The 12,271-nt window shown below is 44.7% G+C and overlaps 1 protein-coding gene across 1 annotated transcript in view; it reads right to left on the bottom strand.

Moving 5' to 3' along the window:
* Positions 1-12,271, bottom strand: part of pins (G-protein-signaling modulator pins) — a 68,782-nt gene that overhangs the window by 8,743 nt on the left and 47,768 nt on the right. The window contains exon 11 of the mRNA XM_084589615.1: positions 12,010-12,221. Coding sequence (XP_084445741.1) covers positions 12,010-12,221 — 212 coding nt within the window. The remainder of the gene's footprint in view (positions 1-12,009; positions 12,222-12,271) is intronic.

Here is a 12,271-nt window from a genome sequence, read left to right as displayed (position 1 = left end):
AACCTGACAAAATCAGCCGTTTAACAGATGTGGCAAGCACATGGCTATGATGTTACCAGTGTAAAAAACTTAGAAACGTTCAGAACTGCAACAGATATTGGAAAGTGCTAAGCTTGAATGACATTCTAAGTGCCCTTCATGTTTCTGAAAATTCAAAAATTCAAATACTTTCCAACTATGAAACTGTAATACAAACCAAATTGGTTTTCTACATCATTCAAGAACAATAAAAAAATTTCAAGTATTCGAGCACCAATATGCTTTCTTCAGACAAAGGTGCCCAGAAACTGTGACTAGCCAAAGCTGGAGTGGCTGCTGCACTACAGCTATGCTTTAAAAGCATATGTTAGTACAACAAGGTAAAAAGGAAGCCCAGTTTGCTACCAAAATATTTCAACTAATGAAGGTTTAATTGGAACAAATTTCTGGAGTGGCCATCTACAGTTCGCCCCGGTTATAACAAAATTGAAAAAAAAAAACCATCTCGATTTCCGCTACATCCAGTTTTCGGGTGAGGAGTCGAAAGGACAATGCAGAACAGAAATCAAAATATGAAACAAATGTAGGCGAAGTCATCGTAGAAATGCTTACAGTCAACCCCGCATTACTCAAAGTACTGAAAGCAGTGTAATTTTTTGCAATTGCACTGTGGCCGCAGTTGCCACCACATCCACCACATCTTGCACAACACAGAGGTAAGAGTGCAGTGGGGAGAGTGGGGAAGGGGGCCTCTGACCATGCCCAGGCTAGAGGTGAATGCGTGTGGTCACACCACCACCAGCCGTGCAGGCACATGGTCCGGCTCTTTGCACACCTGCCACCAGAGCCCCAGAAAAAGAACCCTGCCTCATGTCACAAGCACCATGCTTACTACCAGCATGCAAACGTTATCAGCACCGAAATCTCACAAGCAACCGCATGGCAGTGATGAGCACATTACTGGTCGCCCAGTGCCTTGTTTGTCCTGTAATATTTCACACTTTCTGAGCATGGATTATTGTAGCGTTGCAAAGTAGTGGAACTGACAGCAGGCTTCTTGTAGCAGCTTTTGTAGCAGGAAAAGTTCCGTTTTGTAGCAGATGTTCTAACTTTTATAGCAGAAAAGAAGGTTGAAAGAAAATTCTGCTTCATGCAGCAAATAAAAATAGGAGTTGTAGCAAAATTTCACTTTTTGCAGCCAGAGAGTTCAGATAATCACGTCACCACAGTAGGAAAAAAAAATAAATCATGGCATCTGCAGCTTAACTTTGTCACTAGAGCACTTTTAAAAAAACCTATGATGAGCTTGAGTAAAAATAACCAGATAATGTGAAAAAATAAGTGCACAAAATGCAAAACTGACATCCTGGAAACTACAGCCAGTACTTGTGTGCTTCTATAATGATTCTAAACTGGCGTGAAGTGCTGCATTGTTAGTGCAATGCAGGATGATGGCTCGTGAAATGAACGAGAAGCAACAGCTTAGAATAAATACTTCCTTGCAATGTATGGAGAGTAGCGCTGGCAGACGGATTCTACCTAAATGTTACCTTCTTGCTGAGACGTAGAGAACTTATTGCTCGTGTATTAGTTCTGCCATGCCCAGCCCTGAGATGGGCTCATTAACTCCTTCGCTACTGCGCCTATTCAAATCGATCAATCTGATCGACGGTTCAAATTCTCACCCTCTCACGTGCTCGCGCTGTTTGCGGGCGCCTAGTGCCATCTAGGTTATAAACTGGGCAACAAACAACGTGCTCTGCCTTGTTTTGTTAGTTTTTTGCTTTGCGGCGCTTCTGCACGCGCCGTGAAAAGCTTTGGATTGCCGAGCGTGCGCTTCGATCATGGCGTCGTCATTGCGCGCTGACGCTCCTAGAAGATGTGTTTCTCGCCAATCAAGTGCTTCAGGAGCTGATTTTACGGATGCAGCCAGCAGTAGTGAGCCAGAAGAAGATGTGGACACATCTGATTTCAGCATCCCTATGAGGGATTGCTTTGGACAATGGCAAGCAAAACACCCCTGCTAACCTTTTTTTTGCCGAAAGAACAGTTTTGCGCAATACCCTCCGACAATTGTGCTACCTTTTTGTCACATAATGAGCTACAAAATGTATATCTTCAAATTTTCTCACTCTTGATATTTTTTAAGTTTTTCTCTTTTTTCAAGAAGAATAATGCCCTCACTGTATAAATTTTTGAATTATAAAATTTTTTTCACTAATTTGTGTAATAAATATATATGCAACGTTTATGTTATTGAGTAGAATATTCTCTTAGCTACATTTTGACACCAAACAATGTAAATAAGGTATTAGTGTCTAGTCACCCAAAAATATTTCCTTCCACCTAGTAAAAACTGCCCTTTTTAATGTTAATGTTGGCGCATTTGAGCAACATCCAGTGAAACAATTTTGGCAGTAATGTTTTCTTCTCAACCCATCAATCAGCACTGTTCGCATTAGTCAAGAATGTCATTCTTGCATTTCAAACACCTTTTTTTAACATATCTACCCATTTTTCACCTTGAATAAATTACTACACCATCTTCAGCCAAGATGATGGTGATGCTTTAATTCATTCATAAGAGTGGCATTCATATCCAAAATGTTTGAATTACATTTTCACAAAAACGCTGGACAACTTCCCAGTTTCAGAAACTTTCAGGAAATTTCTTAAATGATGCTCCATGTGCTTACGTGCAGCATGATGAATTTTATTGCTAGTGCTGGGTGAAGTTCCATCGCTACAGTGACGCACACACACACAGCCGCTTATTTCCAAACTGTTAACAGTACACAGCAAGAAGTCAATTGCACTGTCTAGCGAAAAATATAATCGCCGAGAGGACACGTAAACACAATAGTATTATGTAGCCGCCCCAAAAATCAGAAAGACAGAGCATGCAGGTTACGCTCTATGAGATGTAGAGCCACCATCAAAAGTATATATAAAGAATAAGGGGGTGGCTTCGGAGTCCTGCAGCGTGCTTCAATTTGCATTGTCAGAGACCATGATATTTTGAAGGTGGAAGGGCTTCATGTTCTCAATCCTCCCAAGCCTTGGACTGCCAGAAATGTCAGAGAGCCCTGCTAAACACTTTAGAAGCACACCACTTGGGCTGTATACTGTTGAAGGGTCTGTCTTTGAAGCTATTATTTCAGACTTAAGGGGAGATGCGGGGCTAAAATTCACAATTAAAAAAAAAAAAACGAAAAAAAAAAAAACGTGTTTTTTAACTTTTTGCTCTTTTGGATTCCACATTTATCAAAGAAACTTCTCACCAAGTTTGGTAGTCATCAGCGCAGTCGAAAATAATAAAATGAATTTTTTTCATGAGGTGGTGGGGCGCATTCACTGCCAAAAGCGCCTATGAACGCTGTTTTCAATCCGCGGCAGCAAGGTGGGCAAGGAACCGAACACGAGTGGAACCCCGCATTAAGATGTTCGTTTTTCGCGCTTTTTAGCCAAAGATGACCTGCTATTGAGAGTACAGCACACAATTAAAAAAGAAAAAGAAATGAAAAGGCATATTTTGGGCCGGGCAACTGCGGATTGGCTGGAAAACTGAAACTGAAGCTTGGATTGACCGAAACATGACATGTGACCTTCGGACGCTGTTTTCGCGCCAAAAGGAGCCTGGCTAACCAGACCGCTTTAGCTGTGTTTGATGCTGAAACCCAGGCGAAGGGGTACACCCAACAGGCAACAATGGAGAGCGTTTCACAAGCGCAGACAAGGGCGCTGGACAGCTGTAAAGCTGAAAAAAAGAGAAGGTGGCTCGAAGCAATCGCCACAGAGCAGCATCGAGTTGAAGAAGAGGGCACTACGTATGCAGCAGGGCACTTTGATTAATTATTATTGGTCCGAAAATTAAACAGCATGTTCTGAAATGTTTGAACTCATTTTTCCAAGTTTGCAATTTTCGCGAAAACACAATCTTAGGAAAACTATCATTTCCAAACTCTTTCGCTATAAGCGGCTTTCAAGGTGGTTTCTGAACTTCGGGAACAAGATAAGGCACTTTTTAGATCACTAATTATTCTCCAAGATAACAAAAATTGAGATATCCGACATACAATGACAAAAAAAAAAAAAAAGAATTTCTTTTTAAATGATGAAATTTTTACAAAAATGGCCGTTAAAAACCCGCAATTCTCTTTATCCTGCACGATGAACTATCTAGAAGGTATTCAATCATAAAAAATTAGTATATCTTCCTTGTTTTTGAAATGATACGTTTTCCTAAGCTGACACACTTCTTTGCTCAGCATAACACCTACAAGTTATTACCTATTCGTGCTAGGGCAATGAAATTTAGAATATATTCTAATAAGAGGAAGGTAAGCCATTTCAAAAAATTTTATGAAAACTGGTACAGCCATTCAAAAGTTGACCCTTCAGCCTAGCATCCCCCCTTAAGCATTTCCTTATCCCATCTGGCCTAAAGGTCTATTCAAAAAGACCAAAGTTGTGCAGGGTGTGCTCATATGCAACAGGTGCCCACTATCTACAAGGCATGCCTACATCATGGTATCAAAATGAATGGGATAACTGGTGCCTGTTCACATTCCTAGCTAGTGCATTCACTGCATTCATGGATACCTGTCGGCTATGTTGTGGCATGATGCAATCAGGTGCCGAGCAGTAGCACAAGTTCAATTTATACAACAAGCACATGTCAAGATGCAATTTCTGACCACGAGTCCTGAAAAGAGGGAACATACGCTTTATTTCTTTCTTTTTTTCGGATCTGGTACTTCAAATGCAAAGCATAAGGTACAACTCGAATTAAACAACAGATCCAATACACAAGCTATTCAAAATTTTAATAATTCCATACCTCTACTTTGACAACTGTGGAAATAGCGCACAGCCATTGTTTAATTAAAAGTACCAGCTTCAGTTCCAGTTTCAAGTTTTTTAGCGACTTTTTGCTGCAGGGGTGGCTCAAAAGTGAGCAAAGACTAGATTTTGCAGCATACTGCAGTATAGCTAAGCCTTGTTGTAACGAACTCCAATGCAACGAAGTCCTACATATATTTAATTTTGGTATAATGAAGTAAACTGTACTGCAGTGAAATTTTGTTGCTGGCTCGAAATGAACCCAAGGCCAAATTATACCATGAGCTCAAAGAGATGAGCAGAGCTTGTACTGGAGTGCATATGTGAATGTAGCCACTGCCCAGAAGGCAGGTGAAGAGTGCACATGGCCAATTTAAATGTGGGCAATGGTGGAGCGCGCTGCCAGCGTACGCCATCTGGGGTATACTCCCAGACAACTTTTTGTGGCTATTCAGGCAAAGCTAAAGAGCCCAAATGCATCAGCTAACCAGCTCAGCAGAATATAGTCCCTTCAGAATTTTCGCAGAATCTAAAATATTATACCATTATTGAAATATTCACATTATTATTAGATCAAGATTATATACTACAATACAAGCCAGTACAGTGTTAGTGTAGTGCATTTTAGAATCTGTACACAATGCCATGGATGGATGGATGGATGGATGGATGTAATATAGGAGCGTCCCCTTTGAAACGGGGTGGTAGCAGTTGCTATCATGCTCGTTTTTTCCCCTATATCTTAATTATTGTTTTAGATCAGTTAACTATACCATCATTCTATTTATTGAATTTCTGTTTCTACCTTAGTAACATTATGTTACTTTTCTGCTTTTAAGCCACCAATCTTCCAATGGTTTATTGCTAGCATTCACCTGCAGCGCCACTGGTTGGGAATTCTGCGAAGTGTACGTCGGCTGCTTCTGCTGCGTCTACCTGCCAGTTGCTGTACGCTTTCGCAATGCGCTTGTTTCGACAGTGGACGTAGCGTGGGATATTCATTAAATGCAAATTTGCATGCACTTAAGCCTTTAGTGATGTAAAAAAACACATTTCTAATCTTTGGCAGCTCGAAAACTATTATTTTGTGTTTATTTATTACTTTAAAGCTCGGCAAAAGAACTGGAGCGTCTCATAGCCAGAGTAGCTTTAGGACGTTAAACCCCATAAACCAAGCCAAAAGAACTGGAAGGGCAGGCCCAACTGTCCGCCTGACAACCTCACTTCCTAACCAGCCGCTGCGCACAAGCAAACAAAGATGCGCATGCCCGGTCTTGCGGCGCGCAAAGCGACAGTCAGTGTGAACCGGGTTTCAGTTTATCAGGTGAGATGTTATCATTGCTGCCGACACGGAGAAAGCAAGGCAAGAAACTGGCAGGCCTGCCACTGCTGGCCTTCGTTTCCCTGGCTCCCTCCAAAGCGGCTGCAGCGGAAAACACACACCGCTAAATCGGCAACATGATCGGAGGGGACTCATAGATGTTCAGAATAGTGACAATAGTGGTGAAACCAAAGCTATACGGGCACGCCGTGTTGTCTCCGCCATGCGTACAACATCCCTTTCCCTCTGAATAGTCAGTGAAATGTTCTGGAGATTTCTCTGCATGGCAAAAGACAAACTTCGACTTTACGAAATTTCATTTTTATGAAGTAAACTTCAGATTTCACCAACTTTGTTGTAGCAACGTTTAACTGTATTTGCCACTTCTGCACATTTTTGCACAGCAGTTCCACCACAGAGTGCCTCTGTTAAACCGATTATAGTGCGAAAGCATGGAAAGCTACAGTTTCAGCTAAACAGTCGACGTCACCCTTGTGTAGAACGCTCGATCGGCGCACTTCCCTGCATAAAAATCGATACCTTGTTGCAGTTTCTACTTTTTACAAGCAGTGCTTGTACGGAAGTAGACCCACACAGACCTGCGAAGAAGATGAGCGTGAGCACTTCGTCCGCAAATTGTGGGCTGATTTTTAATTTCAGTTTCTATTGCGGGATGAGCACTGCCCATGCGCGCTACACAAGGGTGACGTCGACTGTACACATGACATCTGGGAGTAACTAACTGTAGAGGTTTAACCATGGCCTCAGAGATCAGCTTCGGTGTAATGGTGAGCTTGACTGTGGAAGTCACAGGTTTGTGACACCATCTGGGAGCTGCCATGTCACATGGCAAATGCTTTACTCTACTTAAACCAGGTTATAAGGACCGAAAGCACCCTCCTGGTGGCTCAGCGGCTAATACGCTTGGCTACTGAACCCGAGTACCCAGGTTCGAACATGATCCGTTCAAATCTGCTTAGATGGATGGCTTATTTTTTTAGTGATAAAGCACAAGACCTCGTGGTCAGTCAGTGGTCAGTCACAGGATACACCACTCTATCTGTTGGCTGGCGAACTTGAAAGACCAACAGGGAAGATTCAAGCATTGGAGTCACCATACTGACTTAGTTTGAACTACCCGTGCTAGGCCACATGTTTGTAATCTTACAAAAACAGCTTAGCCAATCGGAGTCAAGGCACAAACAAGATCGAACAAGATCCTTGGTCGGTGAACGTATGAGTGCTTTAACACTAAAAGCAAAGCAGCAGAGACTGCTACGTTTTCGATACAGATGTAACGTTGGCGCCAGAGCACAGTCATTCAATATTGCTTCATAGTCATGAAACTTCTCCATCACTCTATGGGAGAGCTTGGTACACTGCCCAGAGCGGCTGCACAGTGGCGCTGACGTCAACTGAGGGGCATGCTTTTACGGGCAGCGAGCGGGTGGCCGTCTATCTGTGTACAAAGGAATGGAATTGCAGTGTGCGGTTGTAACGTTTTCATTTCACGGCGTTTTTACTAGTGCACTGTCAAAGTATGCGAATGCGCTTTCTCAGCTTGTTGTCTGAAGGGCTGCCGCTACCGGCTACGGCTATGGGAGCAGAGACGAAAAGGTGTCGCTTTCTTGTTTCTCGTTTGATGGCGAACTACGATAGGAGTAAGACACGCTATCCACCAAAAATAAGTTCGTGGCATATTAATTTGGCGTCCCAAACGTGCGTGTTTGTAAAAAAGATTTAGGTGCCATGGACATCATCCGGTATGATACGTTCGTAGTTATTGGGATAGTTGTGCCTATGAAAAGCCGCCGTACCTGAAACGTGTAGCTGTTCCAAAAAATATTCCATGGTATTTACCGATGAAAAAAAGCCACGCCCTACTCTATCCCCAAATGATGCCAGATTTCATTCTTTCTGAAACGTTGCCTACATTTTTTGTCACTCTATCGCTGATAGCGACTCTGCACACTAAGTGCCCAGGCAGCGGAGGTAAAATATAGAGAGCTTATATACTGTGACTCCCACTTCTGCCTTTTGTAGTATATTGCTGCGCAGTTGCACTGTTCATTCCGGCTCAAAGTCCACCGGTACGAGGCTTCATTACATTTCTATGTAAGATGCGACCCGATTCCAGAGTTATTGACCAACAGAAAGAAGCAACGCCTCACTGCTTCCACATTGTTCCAGGGTATTGTAGTTGCTTTTGGCATCTAGTCTCAATGTAGTCTTGCCAATTCTTTTGGAAACCATTCACTGTTTTCCTCAGTTCCAAACTGCCATCATCACTACGCAACAGTATGTGAATAAATTGCAATGTACGAGGTGTTCGCTTTTTTATTTTGTGCATGTACATTACCAATAACAGCGGCGGCTAAGTTGAAGAAAGTAACTTACATTGCTATCATAAAGACTGCGGTACTGTGCTGTAATGTGTTCCTAAGCACGTCGAAATTCAGAACGGTGTCATTCGATCGGGGTAAGGGAAGTCAAAGTGACGTCTTGTCTTACACCTTGAAGGGCCACTGTGCAGGGAAGGCCGTTTTAAGAAAAGGAGCCCAGTGTTTCGATCAGGTACCGGAGATAGTCTGTGCAAAATGCTACAGTGACATGCGTGCCGCAAAGCATCGAAAATACAATTCAAAGCTCTCTCATGCTCTCCTTCGGGAAGCCAGCTTCCCCGTTTCCTGCGCTGGCCCGTCGAGCCACAGTAATGACGTACGTACTGCGAGCGACGGCCATTGGTCCGTCTGGCTGACTGACGGGAGAAGGATGGGTGTCTACCGCTCGCTGCGCGCTTTTCCCTCGCCATGACCAGACTGAATCCAGCGGCGCGTGCTCCGTCGGCAGTTTTTTTTTCTTTTCCCTGCCATTCGCTGCGGTCGCTGCGGTCACTGCAACCATGACGTCACAGACACACTTCCGGTAGCTGCGAAAGTCGTCTGCTCGTGAGCTGCTCGAACTCTGTGTGGGCTAGTACGAGCAGATCGGATCAGCCGAAATGCACCAGCGGCAGCTGGCTTGAGCAGAAACTAGCTTGTATCACGGCTATCGCTCTTACCAGCGATTTGCTACTGCGTCAGCGATCCTCACGAGGGCTTTATACTTGATATTCGGCTCAGTATTCCAGACGCCAACAAATTTTAGCACGCTTTATTTCGGACATCGGTGCTAACGATCCGACGTGTCGTTCGCGAACGGTATGCGGGGGGAGGGGCCACAGCGGCGGTGTTTACGGCGGTCGAGGAGGTGCTGCCATCGTGCGGTGCTTGACCGTGCTGTTGACGCCTCGTCGGACGACACTCCGATACTCCTGAAACCAAGTTATATAAATAAGATATTTGTAAATGCAGCTTCGTTCTGCCGATCCCTGCGTCGCTTCGGTTATTGCACTTAATGGGCAATGGCCACCTAACCGATAAGGGCGGCGAGCTGTGTAACAGCCCACACAGAGTTCGAGCAGCTCACGAGCAGACGACTTTCGCAGCTACCGGAAGTGTGTCCGTGACGTCATGGTTGCAGTGACCGCAGCGAATGGCAGCTTCTAGCAAGCCTTGCCAGTCAACCGACCCGTGACGTCACGGGACTAGGAAATAGTTCCATGCGACACCGCCAAGCGACAGTCTCTCTGCCCGCGAATTTCAAAAAACGCTGTTTTTAAAAATTAATAATAAATTGCTGGCTTTGTTCCAAGGAGATATACTTTGCGTTAATGCTCATAAGGATGTGTTCTACACACTGAACACGTTTATCAGTGGCTTCTTGGGGGCCGTTTCCGTGGACCTTTAAGGCGCGCACATTCCTTTTCTCCGTAGCCTGTGGGTACGCGCGAGTGCTTAGGCGCAGCACGTCCTCTACAAAGCTTCTCACACTTTCGGCAGGGCCCTGAATTCGAGCTTGGAGGAGATCTTCGGCGTACTGTCGCCGGTGCTGGTTCGCAAACGTGCGGGCCAATTCGTTCTTGCAGAGCTCCCAAGAGGTCAACGAGGCCTCGTGGTTCTCGAACCAGTACCGTGCCGTTGCCTCCAGAGAGAAGTAGATATTCTGAAGGCACTGATCGGGGGTCCACCCGTTGTGGCGCGCAACCCGCTCGTAATGTTGAACCCAATCTTCAACATCGTCCAGGCCATCGCCACGAAATGGGGTGACAGTTCTTGGGGTCACCGGCACGTAGATGATCCGCGCAGCAGCCACACTGTCTGCTTGCTGCGGCTGGAATGCCATGGTGACGTTAGCCCTGGCGGTCTTCCCCTCGGGCAAGAGTCCAAATTCTGGAGCTTGGCTTTGTTGACGTCGACTGGCGCGGCTTTCAGGTGCTGTAGCAGACTCTAAGAAAATTCGGCGGCCTGGACTTAAGACCGGGTTTGAATTACGTGTAGAGCTACGCTGCATGGGATTCGTACCCGGCGACTCCACCAAATGTCACGTCCTAGCCAGAGGACGGAACGATGACAGCGACCGCAGGTCAGCAGGGCGGCAGCAGGAACCAGCGCGACGACGGGGATACCCAGACCATTGAAAAAGATTGCCCGCATCAGCGTCTTCTTTCTTCACGGAACGCTTGTACTTCCTCTTCTTCAGCTACAATATAAATGTAACAAATCTCCACGCAGCAGCCCGATGATCGCGATTTAGGAGCCAGCTGTGACTCTGCTGGCAGTGCTTTGTTCATATCAGCATCAAACAGACTACGATTACGGATCGGCACTGAATACAGGACCCTGGCTTCAATTTCATGTAAAGCAATAAAGAAATGAAATAACAACACGAACGTGAAAGCAAGAGTCTTGGAAACAACCGCACTATACACCGCCACAGCGGCCAACTGCTCGCGGTCCCCCGATCGGCAGTAGCACCCCTGGCAGCCGCTTTTGTCCGCGAACCAAACGTAGACGGGTGTCATAACCATTAGGAGTACTAAAGGACCCTGGCGTTAGCTATGGCCTCTCATTGTGACCGTAGAAATTCCTGTCATGTCAGTTCATATTTTATCATCATGAAAATTTTGCTTGGTTCTGCCAAATTTCCTGCAACTCAGCACCAGTTTAACAGCTATAGTAGCATACCTGCCATGCTGACGATTTTTAAATCCACAAAACCCTCAAGGCCAAAGGACAAAAGGGAGGGGGGAGTGAATGTAGACAGCACACATTTTATTTTTAGGCAATTCGTTTTTCCAAAAATCTTTGTGAAAATTTTACAGGCACAAGTGAAATCTGACAGCCTTCTTTGAGATTAGTGAACGAAACACCCCATGGCCACAAATAAATTTTGAAGCGATTCTGCTGTTGCTGACTTAGCCTGCTTCAGAAACTTCTCCGTGAACATTTGCTCTAGCACTGTCTACTCTGGTGTCCTTTTACCACCACTAGAGTTTACTTATTCTTTATATTTATTTTTCGAAGTATAAGGAAAATTTCATAAGATCGTAAGACTGGCCAAAATTCATACACGTACTGATATTTATTTTTTGTAAAGTATAAAGAAAATTTCATAAGATCGTAAGACTGGCCAAATTCATACACACATCGTATCAATGTTGGCCGCCCCAAGAAATTTGTTACAAAGCATTTTCAAATACAATCACCACTTGGTGTGACACTGCCAAACAGGAACTTTGTAATATCGACGAATTCGCTACATGGAGGTTTGTTATGAAGAGGTTTAGGTGCAACTGATTTTGCATGGGCCGACTAGACAAAATGAGTGGAAGGCAACTGCAGAACTGTTTACTTGGTGAATTTTCCCAGTCATCTCAAACTACCCCTCCCTTCCTCAAGCCAGAAGGTCATCGATGGGCCAATTTGCACGGTACAGCTGCTTGCTTACAAGTAACCAATTCAAGCTTAGCAATCTCCGTTACTCACCTGGCACCGCACAATCATGTCAAAGAAATCATCCTCAGGCACCGATCCTACGGACATTCGGTGATGGTGATGGAGGCTGTTGTTGTTATGGTTGTTACGGCGCAAGCCTGGCAGCTGAGGCAAGCTGGTGCGTTGCTCATCCATGCGTCTGCTCTGCATGCCTACTATTAGGTCCAGCAGTTCATCCCGCACACTGGCACTGTCCTCAGCGCCTGAAATAATGAATGCAACATACTCAACATAAGATAAGCTTTACAGCATT

The sequence above is a fragment of the Amblyomma maculatum genome, chromosome 1 (genome assembly GCF_055883805.1).
Source record: "Amblyomma maculatum isolate TAMU_Amacu chromosome 1, ASM5588380v1, whole genome shotgun sequence".
Taxonomy (NCBI): Eukaryota; Metazoa; Arthropoda; class Arachnida; order Ixodida; family Ixodidae; genus Amblyomma; species Amblyomma maculatum.
The sequence above is the reverse complement of the archived record's forward strand: the minus strand, read 5'-3'. Positions and strand labels throughout refer to the sequence as shown.